The sequence below is a fragment of the Narcine bancroftii genome, chromosome 4 (genome assembly GCF_036971445.1).
Source record: "Narcine bancroftii isolate sNarBan1 chromosome 4, sNarBan1.hap1, whole genome shotgun sequence".
Taxonomy (NCBI): domain Eukaryota; kingdom Metazoa; phylum Chordata; class Chondrichthyes; order Torpediniformes; family Narcinidae; genus Narcine; species Narcine bancroftii.
In genome coordinates, this window is record NC_091472.1 from 242108832 (window position 1) to 242135179 (window position 26348).

General features: G+C 41.1%; 1 protein-coding gene across 8 annotated transcripts in view; it reads right to left on the reverse strand.

Moving 5' to 3' along the window:
• Positions 1–26348, reverse strand: part of kcnh3 (potassium voltage-gated channel, subfamily H (eag-related), member 3) — a 698780-nt gene that overhangs the window by 207101 nt on the left and 465331 nt on the right. For all 8 annotated transcript variants that reach the window (XM_069934512.1, XM_069934516.1, XM_069934515.1 and 5 more), the window contains 2 exons: positions 20626–20783; positions 10501–10708 (listed from right to left, as the gene is read on the reverse strand). In XM_069934512.1, the coding sequence (XP_069790613.1) occupies positions 10501–10708; positions 20626–20783 (366 nt within the window). The remainder of the gene's footprint in view (positions 1–10500; positions 10709–20625; positions 20784–26348) is intronic.

The window sequence follows — 26348 nt, forward strand, 5'->3', positions numbered from 1 at the left end:
AGGGGGATAGGCTTTTTCCACTGAGGGTAGATGAAATATAAACCAGAGGATATTGGTTAAGAGTAAAAGGGTAAAAATTTAGGGGAAACATGAGGGAAACTTCTTCACACAGAGAGTGGTGGGAGTGTGGAACTGAGGTGGCGAATACATGCTCAATTTTAACATTGAAGAAGAATTGGGTCAGGTACATTGATGGGAGAGCTACAGAAAGCTATAGACAGGGTAAATGTCAGTGAGATTATGCAAAAAAAAGTTCAGAACCTATTAGAAGGGCTGAAGAGGCCTGCTTCTGTCCTGCAATGTTCTATGGTTCTATAGACAGTGCCTGATTTGCTGAGTGTTTCCTGTATCTGTTTTTATTTCAGATTTCCATCATTCATAATTTTTTAGCTTTTATTCAATCACTGTACCCTTGACCATGCCTGCATGTGAATTATTTCTCACATATCTTCTGGACTTCCTTCAAATAAATCCTTGCTCTTTGTTATCAATCCACGGAGCATTAGAAACAAAGGAGATGGCCTTGTTGTACAGCAACAGATTAAAAGATATTACATTGTGGCCATCACCAAGACATGGATTAAAGATGGATGTGATTGGGAGCTGAATGTCCAAGGGTACACAGTGTAAAGGAAAGATAGGCAGGTAGGTAGAGAGGGTGATGTGGCCCTGATGGTGAGGAATGATATCAAATCACTAGTAAGAAGGGACATTGGGTCAGAAGAGATAGAATTCTTATGGGTCGAGTTAAGAAAATTTCAAAGGTAAAAGGACCCTAATAGCAGTTATATACAGGCCCCTAAACAGCAGCTAGGAGGTGGACTATGTTACAGCTGGAAATAGATAAAGCATGTCAGAAAAGAAATGTCAAAATAATTATGGGAGATTTCAACATGAAAGGGGATTGGGAAAGTCAGGAAAGTATTGGATCTCAGAAGAGTTTGTAGAATGCCTAATCGATGGATTTTTGGAACAGCTTATCGACAAGATCAGAAGGGCACTGGTGGTTTTGAATTGGGTGATGTGTAATGAACCTTAGGTGATTAGGGAATTGAAGATAATGGAATTAAGGAGGTTGTGATCATAATATGATTGAATTCAATTTCAAATTTAAATGAAAAGCTGATGTCAAGTGTGTCAAGATTTCAGTGGAACAAAGGAAATTACAATGGTATGAGAGAGGAACTGGCCCAAGTTGACTGGAAAAGTAAGCTAGATGGAGGGACGGCAGTGCAGAATTGGATGATATTTCTACAAGAAATAAATGCAGGATAGATATATTCCATGAAAAAAGAAAATTATGATTTGAAAAATGGCACAAATATGGCTAACAAGAAAGTTTAAGGCTATAATAAAAGTGAAAGAGAGGGCATACAAGGAATAAAAATTAGTGGGAAAAACAGAGGACTAGGAATCTTCTAAAAACAGAAAGAAACAGAAAATCATTAGGAAAGAAAGATAAATTATGAAAGAAAGTTGGCAAATAACATACAAAAGGATACTATGAGTTTTATTAAATATTTGAAGAGTAAAAGAGAGTCATGGGTAGACATAGAACCAATTGAAAATAATGCTGGAAAAATTATAATAGGCAATAAAGAGATGGCAGCGGAATGAAATGTGTATTTTGCGTCAGTCTTCACTGAGGAAGACAATAGTGATATACCTGATAGTCAGAGGTCTAAGGGAATAGAATTAAGTACAGTCAGGATTACCAGAGAGAAAGTGCTTGGCAAGCTGAATGGACTAAAAATAGATTGACCTCCCAGACTGGATGAGGTGCACCCAAGGGTTCTGAAGGTAGCAGCTTTGGAGATTGTGGAGGCATTGGAAATGATTTTCCAGAAATCAATAGACTCTATCAATAGGCACAGTTCTGGAGGACTGGAAGGTTGCAAATGGGAAGGCAAAAGAAAGGAAATGATAGGCCTATTAGTCTGAAGTTGGTTTTTGGGAAGTTATTGGAATCAATACTCAAGGACGGGGTTATGAAATATCTCGAGGTGCAGAACCTGATAGATTCAAGCCAGCAAGGCTTCACGAAGGGAAGATCCTGCCTGACCAACCTATTGGAATTTTTGAGGAAATCTCAAGTAGGACAGGCAGGGGAGAGGTTGTGGATGTTATGTATATGGATTTTCAAAAGGCCTTTAATAAGGTGCTGCATAAGAGGCTGCTTAATAAGATGAGAGCTTGTGGAATTATAAGAAAGATATTAGATTGAGTGGAACATTGGCTGATAGGCAAGAAGCAAAGGGTGGGAATAAAAGGATCCTGTTCTGGTTGGTTGCCGGTTATTAGTGGTGTTCTGCAGGGATCAATGTTGGGGCCATTTCTTTTTACAATGTATATTGATAATTTAATTATGAATTGAATGGTTTTGTGGCCAAGCTTGCAGATAACACCAAGATGGGTGGTCGAGTAGGAAGTGTTGAAGAAACTGTTGCAGAGAGACTTGGACAGCTTAGGAGAGTGGGCAAAAAAATGGCTGATGAGATACAATGTTGAGAAATGTGTGGTTTACATTTTGGAAGAGGAAATAAATAGGCAGATTATTATTTGGATGGGGAGAAAATTCAAAAGTGCAAAGGGACTTGGGGGTCATCGGGCAGGATAATCTAAAGGTTAACCACCAGGTTGGATCTGCAGTAAAGAAAGCGAATGTTATGTTGGTATTAATTTCAAGAAGAATAGTATATAAGAGTAAGAAGGTGTTGATGAAGCTCTATGGGGCACTGGTGAGATCTCATTTGGAGAACTGTGGGCATTTTTGGGCCCCTTATCTTAGAAGGGATGTAATGATGTTGGAGAGAGCACAGAGAACAATTACCAGGATGATTCCTGGAAGGCAAAGGCTAACATACGAGGAGCATTTATTGGCTCTTAGACTGTATTCATTGGAGTATAGAAGAATGAGTGAAGATCTCAGAAACGTTTTGTATGCTGAAAGGATTGGACAGATGTTTCCCTTGGTGAATGAATCCAGGACAAGAGGGTACAGTTTTAGAATTAGAAGGTACCCATTTAAAACAGGTGAGGATACATTTTTTAGCCAGAGGGTCGTGAATTTGTGGGAGTCATTGCCACATACAGCTCTGGAGGACCGATCATTTGTGGAGTTTAAGGAGGAGATTAATAGGTATCTAATTAGTCAGGATATCAAGGGATATGGGGGAAAGGCTGGAAAATGGAACTAGATGTGAGAAATGGTTTAGCTCAGGGTGGAGTTGTGGAGAAAACTCAATGGGCTGAATGGTCTACTTCTGTTCCATTATCTTGTGATCTTGTGAACACAAACTAAATACTTTAATCAATGTGCAAATATTTTGAAATGTTAATCTGAAAGCCTCAATCATCAAAAAACAGCACTAACACGAAACAAATACATTGAAAAAGCCAAGCTTTCTTCTGAATTAAAAATAGCAACATTGTCAAATAATTCAATCAATCTGACATGTTAAATTATGATCAAGAATGCTTGAAATTCTTGTTCTTCCTTCCTTTACCCTTCCTGTCAGGATAAATTAAATAATGCTTGTTGCAGTAATTTCTATTTATATAATTTTTTCTATCAAATAGAAATAACATTAAAATAAATATTGTAAAATGGATTATGTGAATGATACATCTCTTATTCCATCATATCATCAGCCAAGGACCCAGCCTTATTAAGAAGGCAGTATTGGTGCTGGTGTGGAAACAAGGAGAGCAGTGAGTGGAGTCTTAACGCTCCCGCAGGGTCAACTGAGTCTGCACCTAAGATGGAATCGCCGATGATTGGTATCAACCACAAGAGGTTACAGAATCCAGAGAAGCAGGGGACTGGTGTAGGGCTCCGGTGTAGGGCACCAGAAAACAGGGAGTCTACTCCTGTCTGAGAAGGAGAAGCAGAGGAGATGACCCATAGTATGGTAACCATGGTGGCAGTTGAAGAAGGATATAGGCAGTGAGCTGTTGGTGACTCAAGGTGAGGAACCTACGCAGGCTGTGGGCGACTGTAGTCGAGAGATTCACACCGGGCTGAGGACTGCTGGAGGCTGGCTGAAGGGGTAACAGGTATCAGAACTTGCATGCGAGAATGTGATGAGGATTCTTGATCGTGTCGGAGGTTCGGATCTGGAGTTTGGGCTGCGGATGTTTTGGTCTCTACCAGTGGTTTTCAAACTTTTTCTTTCCACTCACATACCACTTTAAGTATTCCTTATGTCACAGGTGCTCTATGATTAGTAAGGGAATTACTTAAGGTGTTATGTGAGTGGAAAGAAAAAGTTTGAAAACCACTGGACTGGAGGTGACTCTGAGGGGACTCTCTTTTGCTTCTCCTTCTTTGACTGCAAGAGCTGCTTCAGGCAATTTCTGCCAATGGAGAATCTGTCTGCCTTTTGGCAGACGTAAACAAACTCTGTGTAATATTGCACTGCCTTTATTACATGACAATAAATTGAATCTTGAATGATTCACTTGAGTGCACACATGCCTGCCTGGAACAGCATCAAACTATCCAACAATGAGGTGCCAAACAAGTAATTCTGTAACTCAGGATTGATTATAAAGCAGTAGAAGAGCAAGGCAGCACATCATAGATGGAACTAAATGACCAAATTAAATCCCTGGAGTCCTGCCATATTGATTTGTGAATGGCTCCAAGAACATTCACAAATAATGGAAAAGACTAAAACATGAGCATGAAAACCCAAGTTAAAATATTTCTAACCAGACTCCATCATAAATGCTGGATAGTTGATTAAAAAATGTCAGGACTGTTGAAGCTGTTGTAATGGCAAACCCGAGAAGAGCCTAAGTGGAGACACTGTACTTCCCACAGGGTCCTACTGTTGATAGCTCCATACAGGTTTTAAATGGCCTGTTGAAAGAACTGATGGTGTTTAATTTAAAATGAACACCAAGATAGCAGTGCCTATGTTCAGCAGCGGTCTCAAGGGGTTGCAGATTGAGGAAGCAGCGGACTAGCAAAGGGAATCTGTAATGGGGAGAACACATCCCGTTGAGAAGGAGAAGCAGAGTAGACAACCCTAAGGATGGTGACCACAGTGGTGGACCAGTGAGGGATTTTGAAGCTCAAATCACAAATAAGTATGTCAAGGCACACTCAGGTAGTGAACTGTTGGTGACTTGTGGGTGAGGAATCCGCACAGTCTGTGGGCAGTACTGACAGAGACTTGGTACACTGGAGAGTCTCTTTCTTGCTTTCTTTCTTTGTCTGTAAAGGGAACAGCTCATGCTCATTGAAAATCTACATCTTATGCCTTATGGCAGACTGAAGGAAATTTTGTGTCATTACATAACTGTTTTATTGCATGACGATAAATGGTATTTGATCTATTTGATTGCTGCTTTAGCATCCCTGTCTATATCAATGGAGCTGCTGCCTTGGGAAAGCTGCCAAGATACTAAAGGATCCATCGCACCCTGGTCACACTTTCAACTCTTTCTTTCTCTCCCTCCCTTCTATTGGCCAGATGACTTTGAAAAGACAAACCTCCAGATTCAAGTACAGTTTTGTTCCTGCTGTGATCAGATTCTTAAATGGCTATCTCTGGTAAAAGTAACACCATAACTAGAACTTTTGTGTTTATTATTGCACCATTCGTTGTACTTAAGGATGGATTGACTTGCTTGGATAACACATAAAACACATCTTTTTTCACTCTCTTGTTACATGTGACAATAAAAAATCCAATCAAAGAGAATGCTGATTGGCAGGTTGTACTTGTACAATTAGTTAATAAATAAATAAACTTTTTCTTTGATAGTGAATACAGGCATGCCCTGTCACGACAAATGTGACTTAAGATCTTCTAGACATAGGACTGAAAATTAAAGAAATATAAAATTTATGCAGTTTATGTTTTATTTGACAAACTATAACAGGGATACAGGGCATGCAAGATCCAAAATGTGCATACTTGCTTTGTTAGTCAGCACCCTGGGGTCTGTAGGCTGGGCATGGCCATCTCAATTTCTGTGCGCATGTGCGAGCCTTCGGTTGGTGCATGCGCGATGGGTTCGCATATTGGAGTTCAGTTAGCGTATGCATGAGTTAAGGGTGTGAATTCAATACAGTATCATTAGGGCGCTTAACTCTCACGCATGCACCAACCGAAGACTTGTTCATGTGCACAGGAATCAAGATGGCTGTGCCCAGCCTACAGACCCCTGGACGGCGATTAACACAGTAAGTATGCACTTTTTGGCTCTTACAATACCGGCTCCAAGTGCCACGAATACAGAGCCTCACCCAGCCTCCGAGCAGCTTTTGTGAATAGTAGTCCCTATGGGGCAACCCCAACATACGTCCATTCTGAGATGTGACCGGTCAACCAGAATGGAACACAGAATACCTGCACCAGTCTTGACACAAGAATTAGGCTTGGATTTACATCTGTGATATTAGTACCTCCAAGTTCTCTTGCAAGCCTCCCACACAACATACTTAATATATCTCTATATCTCATTTTTCCCTCAACTGTTGTATAAAAATTCCTGGAAATACTGTCACTAGAATACTCTAATAAGCAGATTTGAGAAACTCCTTGTGGCTGGCTTACTAGCATCTTCTCAGAAAACCTAGGGTTGGGGAAAAACCACTGACCTTGTCAGCTACATGGAGATAAATTTGCACTATTTATCAGATTTCCTTGTGGCATAAAAAGACTCCTTTCTGAATATAAAATTACGAATGAAATGTAAATGGAAAGTCAGTCAGCTAGATGTTTATAACCGTGCAAGTCCTCTTCCTACTCCCCTCAACTTGCTCTGCTGGCAGCTACAAAGGTGCATAATAGAGTTATGGATAAATACAGGACAAGCCCTTCAGTCACTGAGTCAGTACCTACCATCAGCCAGCTATTTATACCAATCTTACTCAATTTATTCTCCCCACATTCTTCCACTTACCCACGAGGGGTAATTTGCAGCAGCTAATTAACTTTCTAACCCATGCATCTTTGGGATATGGGCGGAGAGGACATACAAACTCCACACAGACAGTACCCAAGGTCAGAATTGAACCCAGGTCTCTGGCATTGTAAGGCAGTGGCTCGACCAGCTGAGCTGCTGTGTTGCCTATTGCTTGGGTATGAAAGACAAATCTCTCTGGAATTTTATTAATAGTCACATTAGTTCGATCATCTCTTCCAGATGAGCTCAACGGCTACTTGGCTTGCTTCAAAAGAGAAAACAATGACACACCATCGTGAGCCCCCTCAGCTGATGTGAACAGAATGTTCAGAAGGATGAATCCATGAAAAGCATCCGGCCCAGACAGCGCACCTGGCTGTGCCCTTAAAATTTGCATGAACCAACTGGCTCCAGTTTTGTGCAGGCATTTTCAACCCCTCACTCTATTGATCAGAGGTCTCCACCTGCTTCTAAAGCTCATCCATCAAGAAGAGCACGTCGACCTGTATTAACTAATGGCTATTGGCTGAGGAATCAACATCTACCATGATTAAGTGCTTTGAGAGGTTGGTTCTGAAGTGAATCAAGTCCTATCTCAGGAAGGACCTGGACCCACTTCAATTTGCCTATTGTCACAAAAGATCATGGCAGATACCATCTTGCTGGCCCTCCACTATGATTAGGCCTCGTGGTCAAATATCTTGATTGTGCAGTGTTATCTTACCACTTTGATACATTCAATAATTATGTAATTACCAAATAATAATTCAACATCCATTCAAGTATTATTTAATGTAGGTTAGTGTAAATGGGTGATTGATGATTGACACAGATGGTGGGCTGAAGTGTCTACTTTTGTTTTGTACCTCTGTGACTCGTTGCACTTCAATTATATTCAGTACATTCTCTTTCTTCTTCGGCAGTGCCTTGGGATTAAGGATCACTTGCTTCCACTCCAGTCTTGAGGTTTTTGAAGTGTCAAATGAGGCCTCCGTGGGAACTGCAAATTTGTTGACAGGTGGGGCAACTGAACACTGAAGTGGCAGATGGGAGGGCTAGTTTGTGAGCTGGTGCATTCCTTCCACTGTTTATGCTGGGCTTGGTTGTTCAACTTCAAGGACTCTGGCTTCTTACACTGAATGCACCATCTCTACCTTGACTGACCATGGGCCAGAGATTCCCAGGAGTCAGAATGGATGATGCTATTTTTCAAGGAGGCTTTGACACATCCTTGAATTTTTCATTTGTAAATTTGGTATTGCCTTCCCTTGGGAGATCTGGGATAGTGTATATGGTTTGGAAGACTAATACCTGGCACGCTGATAAAGTCATCATGGCTTCAATTTCTTAATGCTGCCTTTGGAAGAAAAATATATGAAGATCAAGACTATAGATCAGGCAGAAAACTCATGGTTTAACCAGTCAACAGTGACCCATGCTCTCCAATGTTTAGAATGCTTATATCAGTGGTTTTCAACCTTTTTCTTTCCACTCACATACCACCTTAAGTAACCCCTATGCCATAGGTGCTCTGTGATACAAGGGATTACTTAAGGTGGTATATGGGTGGAAAGAAAAAGTTTGAAAACCATTATTTTAATCATACCTAATTAACTTTGTGCACAGTTTCATAACTCCAAAGGAAATGGGCCAATGACCATTTTTCTCAAGCAAAATATTTCAGTAACAATTGGGTCTAGAGCAGTGATTCTCAACCTATTTTCCCCACACTCACATCCCACTTTAAGTAATCCTTGACTAATCACAGAGTACCTATGACATAGGGATTACTTAAGGTGGGATGTGAGTGGAAAGAAAAAAGTTGAGAACCATTGGCCTAGATTAATGTAGCTACTTCAAAGCACTGTAAAAATACCACCAGCACTGCCTCTTAAAATCCTCCAAATGCACTGGAAAGTTAAGCTAACTAAAAGCAGTATTCTTTGCCAGGCCACCTTCCCCAGCACTGATGCCCTAGTCAGCTATGTCTGGTTGTACTTTACTGGATAATTTGTTGCTTCAGCCATGCCACATTATTGTTCAAGTTCTACAGAATGTGTAGTCCATATTATGTAAATTCATGAAGTCAAGAATGAGATGCAAATTAAAAAAAAAACCAATAGAGAGTGGTCAGGAACAACACATCAATTTTAAATTACATTTGCTCAGGGTTTAGAGTAATGTCACAATGATTACAGATGAGATCATACTTCCATGGCTTGTCCCTTGTATTTGCCTCACCATAAAGTCCTCTCAGCATCTTTTTTTGTGGCCTCATAAGTTCAACTGGACTAGATGTCTCACTGCAGCTTCTGTCCTGCATAGACCACTAATCTTCTGGTAGCAGACCCAGAGGCACCACCTCCAGATCACTTTGATGTCTTGTGCTGTCAAAGGCCTTTCAGCAGTTTCTAAACATCACTGCAGATCGGAAATGTGTGAAAACAATTGAAATAGATATAAAGAATTTAAAGGTTTTTTTTAAAATTTGAAGAAGATAAAAAGGAAAACCCAAGCTATTTGTCTATGGCATTCCCCAATAAGGACTCATGCTTTTGATGGATACCGCATGACTTACTGAGTTTCTCCAGCACGTTGCCATCATACGTCTCTACGACACTCAAGGCTAAAGAAGCCAGATACTAATTAAATCAGGATTCTCATCTTAACAAGATTGAGAACTGTGGCAGTACTTGACCTCCAGCCAATCCTGATTTCTGTACATTAAACTGCAAATGCAGACTTCAGGAACATTGCAAATTGAGATGGGTTCCTTGCTGCCAGTCCTCTTCTGACCACTGCTAAAAGGTTTTGGTATAATAAACTCTTTCCAAAATCTTGTTCATCTTAAAAGTTCTTTCCCTGTCAGCAGAGATCATGACACATCTTGTTTGTTCTCAAAACCACATGACTCATTATCCAACATTAAATTAAAAACTGTCAGGAAATACTGAACACAAGACTTAATTACTTTAACAATTAAAATCAGTGATGACCTTTGAAAGAAAGAGAGGCTGTGAGAAAGATCGTTATTATAATGCCACATGACAGAGGTTTGCAATGGAGCGCATTGATTAAATAAAAAGATTGTCTAACTTTAAAATAGGATGTCAAGCTCAAAATATGTTGCTTATTATGTTTATAATTTTGAGAAATAAAAATTCAAGTATTTTTAATGAAAGAAGAAACTAGAACCAAGAAGCTCTGATAAACTGTTACTGGATTATTATGTTCAAACACACACAAATTAAATAAATGTATTTTTAAAAAAATCAGACTGATACCTTTATGTCAAATTGAAACAACAGTCATGAACTAATTGCTGCTGTTGTGCAGTGCCAATAAATATTTAAGAATATTGTTTGTAATACCATTAACTATTCAAAATAACACTTTATGGACTTTATGGTGCATGTTGGCCGATAATTAATGGAGTCAAAATTTAATGTGTCGCCCTCTACCTATTTTTGAATTAACCAACAATAAAAGCAAATGTGACATGGTATTCAAATTAGCAAAAGAAAATCAAGATGCCGTGTGTCGACAAGCCTTGGACATTGTGGAGATGCTGCCACTCACCAATTTCCCAAGTAGACAGGTCATTGACTTCAATTTCCTTTTGACCAATGAAGTACCAGATGCAGGCCATCCAGTGTGCGATCAGAGCAAACATGGACATGAGCAGCGTGAGAACCACAGCACTGTACTGGGAGTAGCGGTCCAGTTTCTGAAGCAGCCGCAGCAGGCGCAGTAAACGCACGGTTTTTAGCAGGTGAACACCAAAATACTGTGGGAGTAAATCACAATTAGCCTTGCAAGCATCTAGCATTCCAAATATGAGTTGCTTACAATAAACAGCCAATTGTGTTATTTGATTGCATATTGAGAACATAATCGACAATGCGAGTATTCATTGTATGTGATCTCGTGTATGTACTCTGACAATAAATCTGAAGTTTGAACTTTTATTGCTGTGGGTCAGGAATTACACACAGGTCCAGCCAGGTTACAAAATCCAATGAGGTAAAGATGACACAATCTACTTTACTAACTACCACCCTTGCCCAGTCTGGCCTCCACACTCACCAATGTGGTTCCACCAGCTACAATGAGATCCCATCAATGATAACATTCTTCTCTCTCCCCACCATTTTTACTTTCCACATGGACTGTTCTCTCCATGACTCATGGATCCATTCATCTTGCTCCTCCCTATCCCTAGTCACTTTCCCTGCAATTACAGGAGATCAACACTTGTCCCGACACCTCCATCCTCAACTCTATCCACGGACCTCAACAGCTGTACATGTGATATTCACCTGCACTTCCTCCAACTTGGACTACTGCATTCACTTCTTGTGATGTAGACTTATGATGGTTTTGCAGAGCACCAGTACTCTGGCTGCAATGGCTCCCTTGAACTTCCCGCTGTAAGTTATTTCAACTGTTTCCACCCTTCTCCTTTCCCTCCCCAACAGGCTTCATTTGCTTACATTCTCTTTTTGTATGTTTCCACCAATGCTACATCTTCTCATCATATATATCCATTCTTCCTAACGATTTGATTTCATTTTTCTATTTTTACCAGCAGTCACCCAACCCCTCCACCCAGCTCCCTGTCTTTTCAATAAGATGTGCATCCTTGGATGTTTAACTTCTCGCTGTGATCCTTCTTCATCCACATCTCCCTTATGCCAACAACATCGTACTTGGCAATCTGCAACTGCACTTTAAGCTCATCTACCTTGTACACTATGTCCATTTAAATGCAAAACCTTTAGTCCTATATTCACCACCCTTCTCAATTTTTCTTCCTGTGTTACCAGTGGTTAAATTCTTATCCTTTTTAAACTTTGCCCATTTTTTTTATTCTGGAGACTTCAATAAAGTCTCCTTCCCTTGAACTTTCTCCACATCTTTCCAACATGTTGAATCTAGCCTTCCACCCTACTGATTAGTTTAAAGCCTATCCATGGAACAAATCAAACTGTAGCACAGTACAGGTCCTTCAACGCTCAATGTTGAGCCAACCCATATGTTCCTTAAAAGTACTGAACATTTTCTACCCCAGAACACTCTATTTTCCTTCCATCTATGTGCCTAAGAGTTTCTTAAGTGCCCCTAATGTTTCAACCTCCACACCATCCCTGGCAAGGCAGTACAGGCACCCACAACTCTCTGAATAATTTTTATTTAAAAAAAACCTGATGTTTCTCCTAAATTCCCCTCCCTTCACTTTATACAAATGTCCTCTGGTGTTTGCTATTCCTGCCCTGGGAAAAATGGTGCTGGCTCTCCACCCTATTTATGCCTCTCATAATCTTGTAGACCTCTATCGAATCTCCTCTCATCCTTCTTCGATCAAAAGAGAAAAGTCCCAGCTCTGCTAACCTTGTCTCATAAGACTTGTTTTCCAATTCAGTTAACATCCTGATAAAGTTCCTCTGCACCCTCTCTGTGGCGTCCACACCTTTCCTACAATGTGGTGACCAGAACTGAACAGAATATTCTAAGAGTGCTCTCAGAGATTTGAGGAGTTGCAACATATCCTCTCAATTCTTGAACTCAATCCCCCATTAATGAAGCCCAGTATCCCATAGGATATTTAAAAAAAAATTTTCAATTTTTCCAAAACAAATGTAGTATCGCATCTCACATCTGAAAAAAGCATCCTTTTTGATGTATTTACACTTTCTTTTAGTATAATTCACTTCTCAGATACAAGCACTAGATCAGCTTACTTGCAACTTTCTTCCCTCCCCAGAACTGAAAATTAAACAAGAACTAAAGCGATTAAAGTGACAAACAGAAAAAGGGTAAAAAGGAAATTTCAGCGTACTGCCAGTTTTTCTAATCTACTTCCACCCTTTGAGGTGCTTCACTGCTGTTGTCTTTATGTATTTTATTAGCTTTTTAGAACTGTGGGCTGTTGTTATAGCTGCGCACCAAAGTGCTCTAAATAAGGTTGCCATATTTTGGCAAAAGTATCGCATTTATTTCTTAAATTATATGTTATTTTCTCCATGGGCATGCAATTGTTCATCTCCATGGACCATCGAGTGATGAGTGGGGGGGGGGGGGTTCATGTGGGACTTCCAGGTGATTGCAATCCTTTTTTTGCTACTGACAGGGCAATATTTACACATTTCATTTGGAATTTAGTCAATTCTTCTTCCCACGTCCTTTAAGTTTCTAATAAATACAGCTCCTGATCCAACAGGAAGTCTGTTCCTGTAATCCTAGTTAATATATTAGATAATTCCAACTAAAAGGGTCTCACCATCACACAGATCTATGTGGAGCATATAAAGGTACCAATTTCCAAACTAACACAAGCGAAGCACCTTTCTGATATCTCTGATTTTCCTTTATAATTTTTGTGGTGTGAGATATAATTGGTGTAAGAAATTATATTGTATTAATCTTAGTCTGGTGTTGATCACCAACATTGCACTTTCCCTACATAAATCTGACCAATACCCTTTATCAATCATTATTCCCACCTATCCTTCGATCTTTGCAGGCCTGGTTTTGGGCTTTCACTTTGAAGTACAAAGTACATCCCATAGGCCTTCTTAACTATCCTTTCAACCTGCATGGTGACCTTGAGAGATTTGGAGTGCAAGGTCACTCTGCTCATCCACACTCTTAAGTAACCAACCATTAACTCTGTACTCAGCCTTCTGGTTTGATCTTCTAAAATGCATCTCCTCACACTTATCCAGATTGAACTCCACCTAGCACTTTCGCATCCAATGCTACATTCTGTCTATATTCTTTTGTAGCCTATGACAACCTTCAGTACCTTCCACAACTCCTCCAACCTTTGTATCATTGGCGAACATACTGACCTGTCTTTCTACCTCTTCATCCAGGTAATTTATAAAAATCACAAAGAAGGGGTCCCAGAATTGATCCCTGCAGAACTCTACTAGTCACTGAACTCTGGACAGAATACCTTCTGTCCACTACTACTTTCTACATGCAAGTCAATTTTTTTTTATCTACACAGCCAAGTTTCCATGGATTCCATGCCTCATGACTTTCTGAACAAGTTTCTCATGGATAACCTTGTCAAATGCTTTACTAAAGTCCATTTAGACCACATATACCAACCTACCATCATTAATTTATTTTGTTACCACGTCAATTAGGCTCGTGAGGAATGACCTTCCCTTCACAAAGTCAATGCTGACTATGCTTGAGTAGATGGTACTTCTCCAAATGCTCATATGCTCCAAATGATCCTTAAGGATCTTCTCCAATAGATCGCACATCACTGATATAAGATTCACATGTCTATAATTCCCAGGATTCTCCCAATTACTTTTTTTTAAACAAAATGCCATTCTCCATTCCTCAGGAACCTTCCCTGTGGACTCAAAAATAATAGCCACTGCTCCAGCTATCTCTTCCCTCACTTCCCACAGCAACCTAGAGTATATTGTATCCAGTCCTAGGGACTTATTAATCTTAAAGTTTTTAAGAAGATGCAACACTTCCTCTTCTTCAATCTCAACATCATTCATCACACAAACCTGTTCCATTCTGGCACCCTGATCAAGGTCCTTTTCTCTTGTGAATATTAATGTAAATTATTCATTCAGGACCTCCCCAACCTCCTCTGGGCCCACATTGCCTCCTTTATTCTTGTCATCCTTCTGTTCTTCACATATGCATAGAACCCCTTGCCTTTCTCATGGCCTCTCTGAGCTCTCCTAAATCCTTTCTTAAGCTCCTTTCTGGTTACCATATACTTCTCATGAACCCTTCCTGTTTGCTGTATCTAACATATGCTTCCTTCTTCCTCTTGACTAGCTGCCTCACCAGTTTTGTCAACCACAGTTCCTTTTTCCTACCATCTTGTCCCTGTCCCAGTGAGATAAACGTATCCTGAATCCAGAGCAAATGGTCCCTAAACTTCCTCCACATTAGTTCTGTGCTTTCACCACTGAACACCAGTTTCCAATTTACTGTCCCTAGTTCCTGCCTCATCCCTTCATAATTAGCCCTTCCCCATTTAAACATTTTCCCATTTTGTCTTTTATCCTTATCCATAGCTATGATAAAGCTCAGGAGGCTGTGGTCATTTTCACCAAAATGCTCCCCCACTGAGAGGTCCGCCACTTGACCAAGTTCATTACTCAGTATTAGATCCTGTATGGGTTCCCCTCTTGCTGGCTTGTCCACATACTTGACAAATTCAGCCCTATCCTTCCTGCAGTCAGAAAGTGCCAGTCAATATTACACAAGCTGCAATCTTCCATAATAACCCCCTGTAATTCCTGCACCATTCAACACCTGCTTATCTGCTCCTTGGTGTCCCGAGGGCTATTTTGGGTGGGGTGGAGGGGAAATCTACAGACTACTCCCAGTACAATGATTGCTTCCCTCCTTCCTATTTTTGACTTTCATCCACACTAACTCAGTAGAAACTCCTTCTGCAGCGTCCTCCCTTTCTATAGCCATCATACTATTCCTGACCAGTAATACTACTTCTCCACCCCACACTTTCCATCCTATTCCTTTTATCTTAGTACATGCAACAGCCAATCCTGCCCTTCCTTCAGCTGTCTCTATAACATCCACAACATCATAGTTCCACATACTGATCCATGCTCTAACTTCATCTCCTTCATTCCTAATACTCCTAGCATTGAAACGGACACATTTCAAACCCTCTAAATGACTAAATTTAGTTAATCCCTGCTTGTCCTTCCTCACAATCTCAGAACACATTGCATCATGCTTTTGACCTTCTGCCCTATTCTCTGCACTCACATTCTGATACCCACCCCCTGCCACAGCCCTAATTATGTGATTGACCAGGAGTCTGGTTCCAGTATGGTTCAGGTGGAGCCTGACCCATTAGAACAGCCTCTTTCTTCCCCAATACTGGGGTCAATGTCCACTTTTCCCACATCAATCTTTAAGCCATGCATTTAACTTCTTAATCCAATCACCCCTCTGACAATTTGCAAGTAGCTCAGGTCTCAAACCAGAGATCACTACCTTTCTGGTTCTGATTTTTTAATATAGTCCCTAAATGCTCAAATTCCCTCAGCAGAACCTCTTTCCTAGTCCTCCCCATGTTGTTGGTGCCCACATGGACCACAACAACTGGATCTTTCTCCTCCCTCTCCAAATTCCTCTGCAGGTCAGACAAGATGATAATAAGTTTATTGTCATACAAATGATACAATGTACTTATGCCCAAAATTCTTTCCTGCTGAAGATAAACAGGTACAAATAAAATAAAACTGATAGTAGTAAACTAGTTGAGGTAAATTAAAAGAGGCAATAAAAACATTAGATAATAAATATTTACAGTAATCCCCATTAAAAAGTGATGCAATAGTGCAGACAGACCATGATTAGTGTACTAAGGGCAAGTTCAAGATTCTGATATCTATTTTTAAAAAAATTTTTTTAAATTTTTTATTTTTCGCACCATAAATCGCATTAACCATGATACACACTTTTTCCTTTTCACACATATACAGTGCCATTTTCTCCCCCACCCCTTCCTCCCATCCCACCCTCCCTACCTCCCCCCTCCCGTCCATTTAAGGTATAAAATCTAGGATACATTAAACCAGTCAGACAATGTTGTCATTCAATAAAAATACACCAGAAATTCCACTGAGTCCATTCTTTTCATTTCTTTTTCCTTTCGTTAACTTAGGTAGTGATTGTCCCCAGTAGGTTTTCGCTATTGTGTTTAATGTAAGGCTCCCATATTTGTTCGAATATTTCAATATTATTTCTTAAACTATATGTTATTTTTTCTAATGGAATACATTTATTCATTTCTATATACCATTGTTGTATTTTCAAATTATCTTCCAATTTCCAGGTTGACATAATATATTTTTTTGCTACGGTTAGAGCTATCTTAACAAATCTTTTTTGTGCATCCTCCAAATCAATTCCAAATTCTTTGTTTTTTATGTTACTTAGGAGGAAGATCTCTGGATTCTTTGGTATATTGTTTTCTGTTATTTTATTTAATATCTGATTTAGATCTTCCCAAAATTTTTCTACTTTCTCACATGTCCAGATTGCATGAATTGTTGTTCCCATTTCTTTTTTTTACATCGAAAACACCTATCAGATACTGTTGGGTCCCATTTATTTAACTTTTGAGGTGTAATGTATAGCCTGTGTATCTAGTTATATTGTATCATACGTAACCTCGTATTTATTCTGATATCTATTGAAAAGAAACTGTTCTTGACTCTACAAGTGCTGGTTTTTAGGTTTCTGCACATTCTGCCCAAAGGTAGCAGTGAGAAGAGGTTGTAATCATGGTATGGGGGTCGTTCATGATGTTAGCTGCTTTCTTGAGGCAGCACTTCATATAAATGTCTGCAATGGATGGTAGGTCAGAGTCTGATGTATCAGGCTGGATTTACTACCTTCTGCAGACTTGTGTGCTCCTGGGCATTTCTATTGCCAAATCAGGCTGTGTTGCAACCCGTCATTGTACTTTCCACAGTGCTCCTGTAGAAGTTTGCTAGACCATCCGACAACATGCTGAATCACCTGAGACTCCTTTGAAAATAGAGGCATTGGTCCTTCCAGGTCCTTCCAGAGTTATGAGTTAGGAGTTAGGAATTGATTTGCTCCAAAACCAACATCCCATAGCATGGAAGATGCAGTGCAACTAGCTGATAGTCATTGAGGTATATCACCTTGTTCTACTTGGGCATTGGAATGATGGATGTCCTTTTGAAACTGGTCTCATGAACCTGGGAATCAGGCAGGCAAAACAATTCTTTCGGTTGGCACTACAGAGAATTGTATCCTTCTCCTGGCATTACTATCTCCAATCACCACCATTTCCCTTCTTCCCCCCACTCCACTTGTTTGAATGGCTCCCTGAACATGGTCAGGTCATACATCCCTCCTACCACATCCACTCTTGCTTGCACAGGAAGGAAGAATCTTCAACCTGTTGAATGACCTCCTGCACTTCCTCTTGGTTTCCCCCAATCAGCCATATTGCCAGTCATTCCTTTTTGTCCGTGACACTGTCTGAATTTGAAGCACTTAATCTAATGGATATAACTGCTTCCTGAAGCAGTGTCCAAATAATTCTCCCCACTCCCTAATGTATTGCAATGTCTGAAGTTCAGTTTCCTGGTCATCAACTTTGAGCCTGTCACCAGATCATTCCTTGTTCTTTCCTGATGCAATGCAATTGTATTCACAAATAAAGGAGGCACCATACTCTTGTTAAAGGTATAAATGAACAATTATTCTGATTAAATAAGGACTACATAAAACTACTTCACTAAGAAACAAAGAAAAATTCTTATCCATCACTTTAATTTAAATAGTGGTGTGAACTCCAGGTGTTGGGTAGTCTCCCTTCCCCCTTTATTCCCTATCACTGCTTTCTTAGCATTTGTTGCGGCCCAGCCTCAGATGAGATTCTGATACACTAGCCCCCCTTTTCTAAGGGGTTTAGACATTCCTATGTGTCCTCTGTGTTGCTACATTGCAGGCTGACACCATTTTGTCTTACATCCATTATTGTCTTCTTCTCTTCTCTTTGGCTTGGCTTCGCGGACGAAGATTTATGGAGGGGGTAAAAAGTCCACGTCAGCTGCAGGCTCATTTGTGGCTGACAAGTCCGATGCGGGACAGGCAGACACGATTGCAGCGGTTGCAGGGGAAAATTGGTTGGTTGGGGTTGGGTGTTGGGTTTTTCCTCCTTTGCCTTTTGTCAGTGAGGTGGGCTCTGCGGTCTTCTTCAAAGGAGGTTGCTGCCCGCCAAACTGTGAGGCGCCAAGATGCACGGTTTGAGGCGTTATCAGCCCACTGGCGGTGGTCAATGTGGCAGGCACCAAGAGATTTCTTTAGGCAGTCCTTGTACCTTTTCTTTGGTGCACCTCTGTCACGGTGGCCAGTGGAGAGCTCGCCATATAACACGATCTTGGGAAGGCGATGGTCCTCCATTCTGGAGACGTGACCCATCCAGCGCAGCTGGATCTTCAGCAGCGTGGACTCGATGCTGTCGACCTCTGCCATCTCGAGTACTTCGACGTTAGGGATGTAAGCGCTCCAATGGATGTTGAGGATGGAGCGGAGACAACGCTGGTGGAAGCGTTCTAGGAGCCGTAGGTGGTGCCGGTAGAGGACCCATGATTCGGAGCCGAACAGGAGTGTGGGTATGACAACGGCTCTGTATACGCTTATCTTTGTGAGGTTTTTCAGTTGGTTGTTTTTCCAGACTCTTTTGTGTAGTCTTCCAAAGGCGCTATTTGCCTTGGCGAGTCTGTTGTCTATCTCATTGTCGATCCTTGCATCTGATGAAATGGTGCAGCCGAGATAGGTAAACTGGTTGACTGTTTTGAGTTTTGTGTGCCCGATGGAGATGTGGGGGGGCTGGTAGTCATGGTGGGGAGCTGGCTGATGGAGGACCTCAGTTTTCTTCAGGCTGACTTCCAGGCCAAACATTTTGGCAGTTTCCGCAAAGCAGGACGTCAAGCGCTGAAGAGCTGGCTCTGAATGGGCAACTAAAGCGGCATTATTGTACATTATACAATAACATCCATTATTGTACATTATACAATTTTGCACTTCAAGAAGAAGAAAATACAACATCTCTGAAATTTTAATTTCTCCCCAGTTGATGACCTGGTCAACCCTCCCTTCAATCTGGCTATCAGACCTTTTAAACACTCCTCCCCCAAGTCCCTGACCTCCAGACATCCCCCTTGACTCCGACGTCTGAATACCACAGCCTTGATTAGCTTTCTTATTGGTGACTTTTTCTCTTCCCCTGAAGTTGCATAAATAGGCCTTGTCCCACCGTATTTTCTCAGATTGCTCATTGTGTCGAGTGCGAAGTTTGCAGTAGAAAATCAACAGCACTGATGACTTGCAGCTTAGGTGCAACTGAGGTTTATTGTGGCAGACACATGCAATATGATGGTTACTTGTCCATTGTCCAACACCTCTTCGGTGCATTTTTAATTCTTTTTCTTGGCTTCATTCAAAGGCAATATATTTAAACTCTTTCCTTATCAACTGCCTGGACTAAATGTGCCATCTCACTGATATAATGAAGCTTGTGAATGCCAGATGTGATTCACAAATTATTTCCATAATCATAGTTTCCATTCAGTCTCTCCAAACAGACTGCTATAAATGTTATTCTGGGCATTCAAATATAGCTGGACTGGTGAGGGTCAGGTCGCTGCACTTCCAGCTAAAGTGAAGTGGCTTCAATCCCACACTTCAAGGAATCGTAGAAAATAGGTCATTCATCCCTGCAAGCCTGCACCATGATTCAGGTTGATCACAACTGACCATGCATCTTCAGTATTCCACTTCTGCTTTCTCTATCCCTTCGATCTTTTAAAACTACAAGGCCACATCCAATTTAGTTCACTCGGGTTCTCTTTGCACTTCCTACCCACCCACCTTTTCCTTCTGGGTTCAGTCCTGGGGAGGGGCAGTTAGGCCACTATGCTCACAGCTATTGGGTAGTCCCATCCTTTACCTGCCCACCATTTTGCATCCACTATGGGTCTTTGCATCCCTGTGAGAACATGTGGAAATGGGAAACATAAATCACTTAGAAATGTGTCAAACTTAGAGATGTGTGCGTGTGACCATCAGGCAGAGTTAATAATTCATGCACTTAAACTCTTACATGTTGCTTTGTGCATTTCACTCAGAAGGCACACTCACCACATTGACATTGAATGCGTAGAGGAGGTCAAAAGGAAGTGCAGCGATAAGATCCACGAAGAACCAGGTTGTTGCGTAATGCACACAAATTGACCGAGCATCATAGACAACCTGCCCAGACTTGCTGACGTATGTAGTTCGAAAATTCAACATTATGTCTAGATAATGGTAATAACAGAAAAAAATTAAAAAATATTCACTCAGAGTAAATGAAGTTCATTGTGTAGGCAAAAATAAAATACATTTTAAAGAGCAAGAAGTGGCAACTCACCCTGCTGGAGGATGAGCTCCACATTTAAATATTATGCTTTAACCAAGAATTGTACAAAGCAGATCAAATGGGAAATGCTTTGGCTATAAGAATTCAGTGTTTCAATCAGATGTGAAATGATCATTTGAGATCAAATTGCCAAAATATGCTCAAAACTGGGACAGTTAGGAATCCAAATTTGGTATCTTCATACAAGGAATTAGCACTGGTGACCAAAAACTGCAGCCCGTGTTGGATTACAGCTATCGATAAGATTCAAAGAGTGCATGGAAAGTTTATTGTCAGGACTTGAAAGGCTTTCATTATGGGGAAAGGTTGAATACGTTAGGAGAATGAGGGAGATTTGAAAGTGGTATACAACATTATGAGGGGTATAATAGGGTAAATGCAAGCTGGCATTTTCCACAGAGGTTGGGTAAGATAAGAACCCAATAAGATCCCAGCACACTTGATCATTGTTGCCTATCATTCTTTACTAAGACTTGATTTTGGAAAGCCAATAAAACATTACAGCACAGATACAGGTCCCTTTGATTCTTCAAATCTGTGCTGAATTTTTTCTTTGCCTTAGTCCCATTGACCTGCATCCAGTCCAGAGTCCTCCATACCTCTCCCATCCATGTACTGTCCAAATTCTTCTTAAATGTTAAAATTGAGCCTGCATTCACCTTAGCGGGCAACTCGACCAAAACTGCACACAATACTCCAAATTTGGCCTCACCAAGGTCTTATACAACTTCACCCATAACATCTTAACTACTATGCTCAATACCTTGATTTATAAAGGCCAATATGCCAAAAGCTCTCTTTACTACCTGATCCAATTGCGATGCCACTTGCAGGAAATTATGTATCTGTATACCTAGGTCCCTCTGTTCTATTGCTTTTCATAGTGCCCTACCACTGTGTATATCTTTTCTTTGTTAGCCCTTTGAAAATGCAAAACCTTACACTTCTATCTGCCATTTTTCAGCAAGCTTTGAAAACTTTCTTCGATGTCCACAACACCTCCAATCTTAGTGTAATCTGCTAACTTGCTGATCCAATTTACTGCATGATCATCCAGATCATTGATATAGATGACAAACAATAATGGGCCCATCATTGATCCCTGAGGCACACCACTAATCACAAACCTCCAGTCTGAGAAGCATTCATCCACCACTACTTTCTGGCTTCTCCATCCAGCCATCGCTGAATCCAGTTCATTACTGGTACTTCACCATGAATACAGAGTGTCTAAACCTTCCTGACTAACCTCCCATGTGAGACCTTGTCAAAGGCCTTACTAAAATCCATGTAGACAACATCCACAGCCTTTCATCAACTTTCCTGGTTACCTCCTCGAAAAACTCTACAAGATTGGTTAGACACAACCTACAATGCACAAACCCATGTTGACTATCCCTAATCAGTTTCTGGCTACCCAAATATTTGTATATCTGATCTCTTAGAACACTTTCCAATAATTTATCTACTACTGATGTCAGGCTCACTGGCCTATAATTTCCAGGATAACTTTGATGGCTCTTTAAAACAACAGAACAACATGAGCTACCCTCCAGTCCTCCAGCACCACATCCATGGTTAAGGACATTTTAAATATTTCTGCCAGAGGCCCTACAAAATCTACACTAGATCCCCTCAAGGTCCGAGGGAATATCTTGTCAGGCCGTGGGGATTTAGCCACCCTTATTTGCTTTAAGACAGCAAGCACTTCCTCCTCTTTAATCTAAGTTCCATGACCTCACTGTTTTGTTTTCCTTACTTCCCATGACTCTGTGTGGGTTTCCTGAATGAATACTGATGAAAAAAAAAAACATTTAAGATCACCCCCATCTCTTTTGGCTTCATACAAAGCTGACCATTTAGAAGCTGAGCTTCTTTTGCTCTCCTTCACTCTTGTATCTGCTCTGGCACTCTGGTTCCCATCCCCCTACAAATCTAGTTTAAATCCACCAGAACAGCTGCACCAGCCCACAAGGATATTAGTTCCCCTCCAGTTCAGATGCCAACAGTCCCATCAGAACAGGTCCCATAGGTCCCACCTTTCTTGGAAGGGAGCCCAATGATCCAGAAACCTGAAGCCTTCCCTCCTGCACCATGTCTTTGGTCATGTATTAAGCTGCATTATCCTCCTATTTCTAACCTCATTGGCACAGGTAGCAATTGTGAGATCACAACACTGGAGGTCCTGTCCATCAACCTAGGGCCTAATTCCCTGAAATCTCCTTGCAGGACCTCTTCACCTTTCCTACTCACTTCATTGGTCCCTACATGGACCACAACATCTGGCTGTTCACCCTCCCTCCTGAGAATGCCGTGAACTTGATTGGAGAGATCTCGGATCCTGGCACCAGGGAGGCAATGCACCATCCAGGATACTCAATCTCTTCCACAGAACCTCTTATTTGTCTCCCTAACTGTGGAATCTCCTATCACTACAACTCACTTCTTCTCCTCCCTTCCCTTAGCCACAGGAACAGACTCTGCACCAGAGACCTGATCACCATGGCTTGTCCCTGGCAGTTCATTCCTTCCCCCACAAAAAAAGTATCCAAAATGGTTTACTTGCCATTGAGGGGAACAGCTACAGGGTGTTCTGAACTGCCTGCCTGTCCCCTTTCCCTCTTCTGATTGTTATCCATCTACCCTCCTCTTGCCTTCTGGGTGTGATGGTGTCCCTGTAACTCATGTCTATCACTCCCTCTGCCTCCTGAATGATCAGGAGTTCATCTAACTTCAGCTCTAATTTCTTAATTTAGCTGGTCAGGAGCTACAGCTGGATACACTTCTCACAGTTAGTCATCAGGGATACTGCTGGTTTCCCTGATGACCCACCTTTTGCAAGAGCAGCATTCTCCTGCCTCGGCTGCCATTCCCACTGTTTATGACAAGATGAACAAAATATATCATATAAAACTTGCTCTTACCTGTGCCTCTTGCTAAATCCTTTTTGCTCCTTGAAAAAGGTGGTCCTTTCTCACCTCTTATCTGTTCTTGCTGAATCCTGTTGAGTCAAAGCCTTATCACTCTGACAATGACTGCTCTGCTATACAGTCTCTCACTTTTATAGTGATACTGAGCTTCATACTCCAATTTCTAGCTGCTGCCTCACTCCTTTTAAAATTCTAGCTGCTGCCACTCCTCAGGTTACCTGACCACTCTTGCTCCAATCAGCTTCTTGCTCCAATTGCATCAAGTGGCAGTTCTCCTTTTGCTACCAACAGAGCCTAAAAAGAGAGACTTCAAGAGATCAGGACAGCCAGACGTTGACTGTAGGAGGCTGAAGAACGGTTACAGGGTTGCCTCGAGTCAGTTTATTGATCGGTCTTCAAGAACCCAGTTGAAGATTTGAATGATTGCATCAGGACTGTTACAGACTTTATCAAATAGCTGTAGAAGAGTATATCCCCATGAAATCATTTAGGGTTTTCCCTGACCAGAAGCCCTGGATGAATAATGAAATTTGAAACCTGCTGGGAGCCAGATCATAGGCATCTAAGTGTGGACGTCCAGAACAGGAGTAGGTACGACCTATGGAAAGTGGAGATTCTGGATGAGAATGGAAAAAACAAAGGATACTCAATAGCTGTGGCAGGGCATTAATGCACAACCTGCTATAAAACGAACTCTGGTGTAATAGGAGAGCACAATGCATTCCACACCTGGTTTGAATACTAGAACAAGGAAGAGCCACTGTGGACTCACATAGCCCTGATAAACTCTACCGTCAGTATCTGATGATAATGTACAGGCTGTCTTCAGGAGAGTGAAACCAAGGAAAGCATCAAGTCTGGACAGAGAACCTAGCTGAATACTAAAAACCTGGCCAGTGTTTTAATGGATATCTTCAACATTTCACACTAACAGGGTGTGGTAGCCACCTGTTTAAACAGACTACCGGTGCCAAACAGACTGTGATAACCTGCCAATATGACTGTGGCACTCACATCAGTGATGAAGTGTTTTGAGAGGATGGTGTTGAAGCATATTAGCTCATAGCTGAGTAGCAACATGGATCCATTCCAATTTCCCTAGTGCAACAATACATTTCTAGCAGATGCCATCTCACCAGCTCTACACAAAAACCTGGAATACCTGGACAAAAAAGATACATTCATCAGGATGCTCTTTCTTGACTAGATTTTGGTATTTAATACCATCATCCCCTCCAAACTGAGCAGCAAACATCAAGATCTCAGCCTCAATATCCCAATGTTTAATTGGATCCTTGATTCCCAATCAGTGCACATTGACAAGAACATGTCCTCCACAAGAGCACCACAGGGCTGCATACTTAGCCTCCTTCTCTACTTGTTTTACACCTCTGACTGTGTGGCTTGATGTGACAACAATGCCATTTATAAATTTGCTATCGATACTACAGAAGTGGGCTGTATAGAGGAGGGAGAATGAAAACTTGGTTAAATGGTCTACTATCAAAAACCTCTCACTCAATGTCACCAAGAGCAAGGAGCTGATTGTAGACTTTAGGAAGGGAAATCCAGAGTTGTATGAGCCACTTATTATTGGGGGAATCAGAGGAGAAGAGGGTGAGCAAATTAAAATTCCTAAGAGTCACCATCTCGGAAGACTTGTCCTTGACCAACACATGACTACTATTATGAAGAAAGCTCAGGGCTTGACAAGATTTCCCCTCAGATCTTGAGGGAGGCTAGTGCAGAAATTACAGGGCCTCTGGCAGAAATATTTAAAATGTCAGCCACAAGAGTGGTGCTGGAGGACTGGTGGGTAGCTTATGTTGTTCTGTTATTTAAAAGAGGTATCAACGTAACCCTGGAAATTATAGGCCAGTGAGCCTGACATCAGTAGTAGGTAAATTATTGGAAGGTATTCTAAGAGATCAGATATACAAATATTTGGGTAGCCAGAAACTGATTAGGGATAGTCAACATGGGTTTGTGCATTGTAGGTTGTGTCTAACCAATCTTGTAGATTTTTTCGAGGAGTTTACCAGGAAAATTGACAAAGGAAAGGCTGTGGATGTTAACTACATGGAGAATTTGAGAAATTGATTCACAAGTGTTGAAAATGTGATGAGAGATATGACAGAGAAAGTGACCAAAATAAAAGAGATCATTGAAGATCTGATGGAGAGAATGGGTTGGGCAGAATTTGAATTGATGAAAACACATAAAAAACTCAAGACTTTGGGGGAGAAAAAGCCAAGGAATGGGAGTCAGATAAACAAAGACTGCTGGTCAAAACTGGCCATATGGAGAACTTTAGTTGACCAAATAATGACCGCATTATTGGACGAAAGAAAGGAATCGAAGGAAGAGACACCGTGAACATTTTTTCAAAAATGGATCCCACAGTGTTGGGAGAAGACAAATTTGGAGAAAAACTGCATATTGAGAGAGATCACTGAACACTTGGACCCAGAAGAGCCAGTGATCAGAGACCAAGACCAGTTCTGGCGAGACTT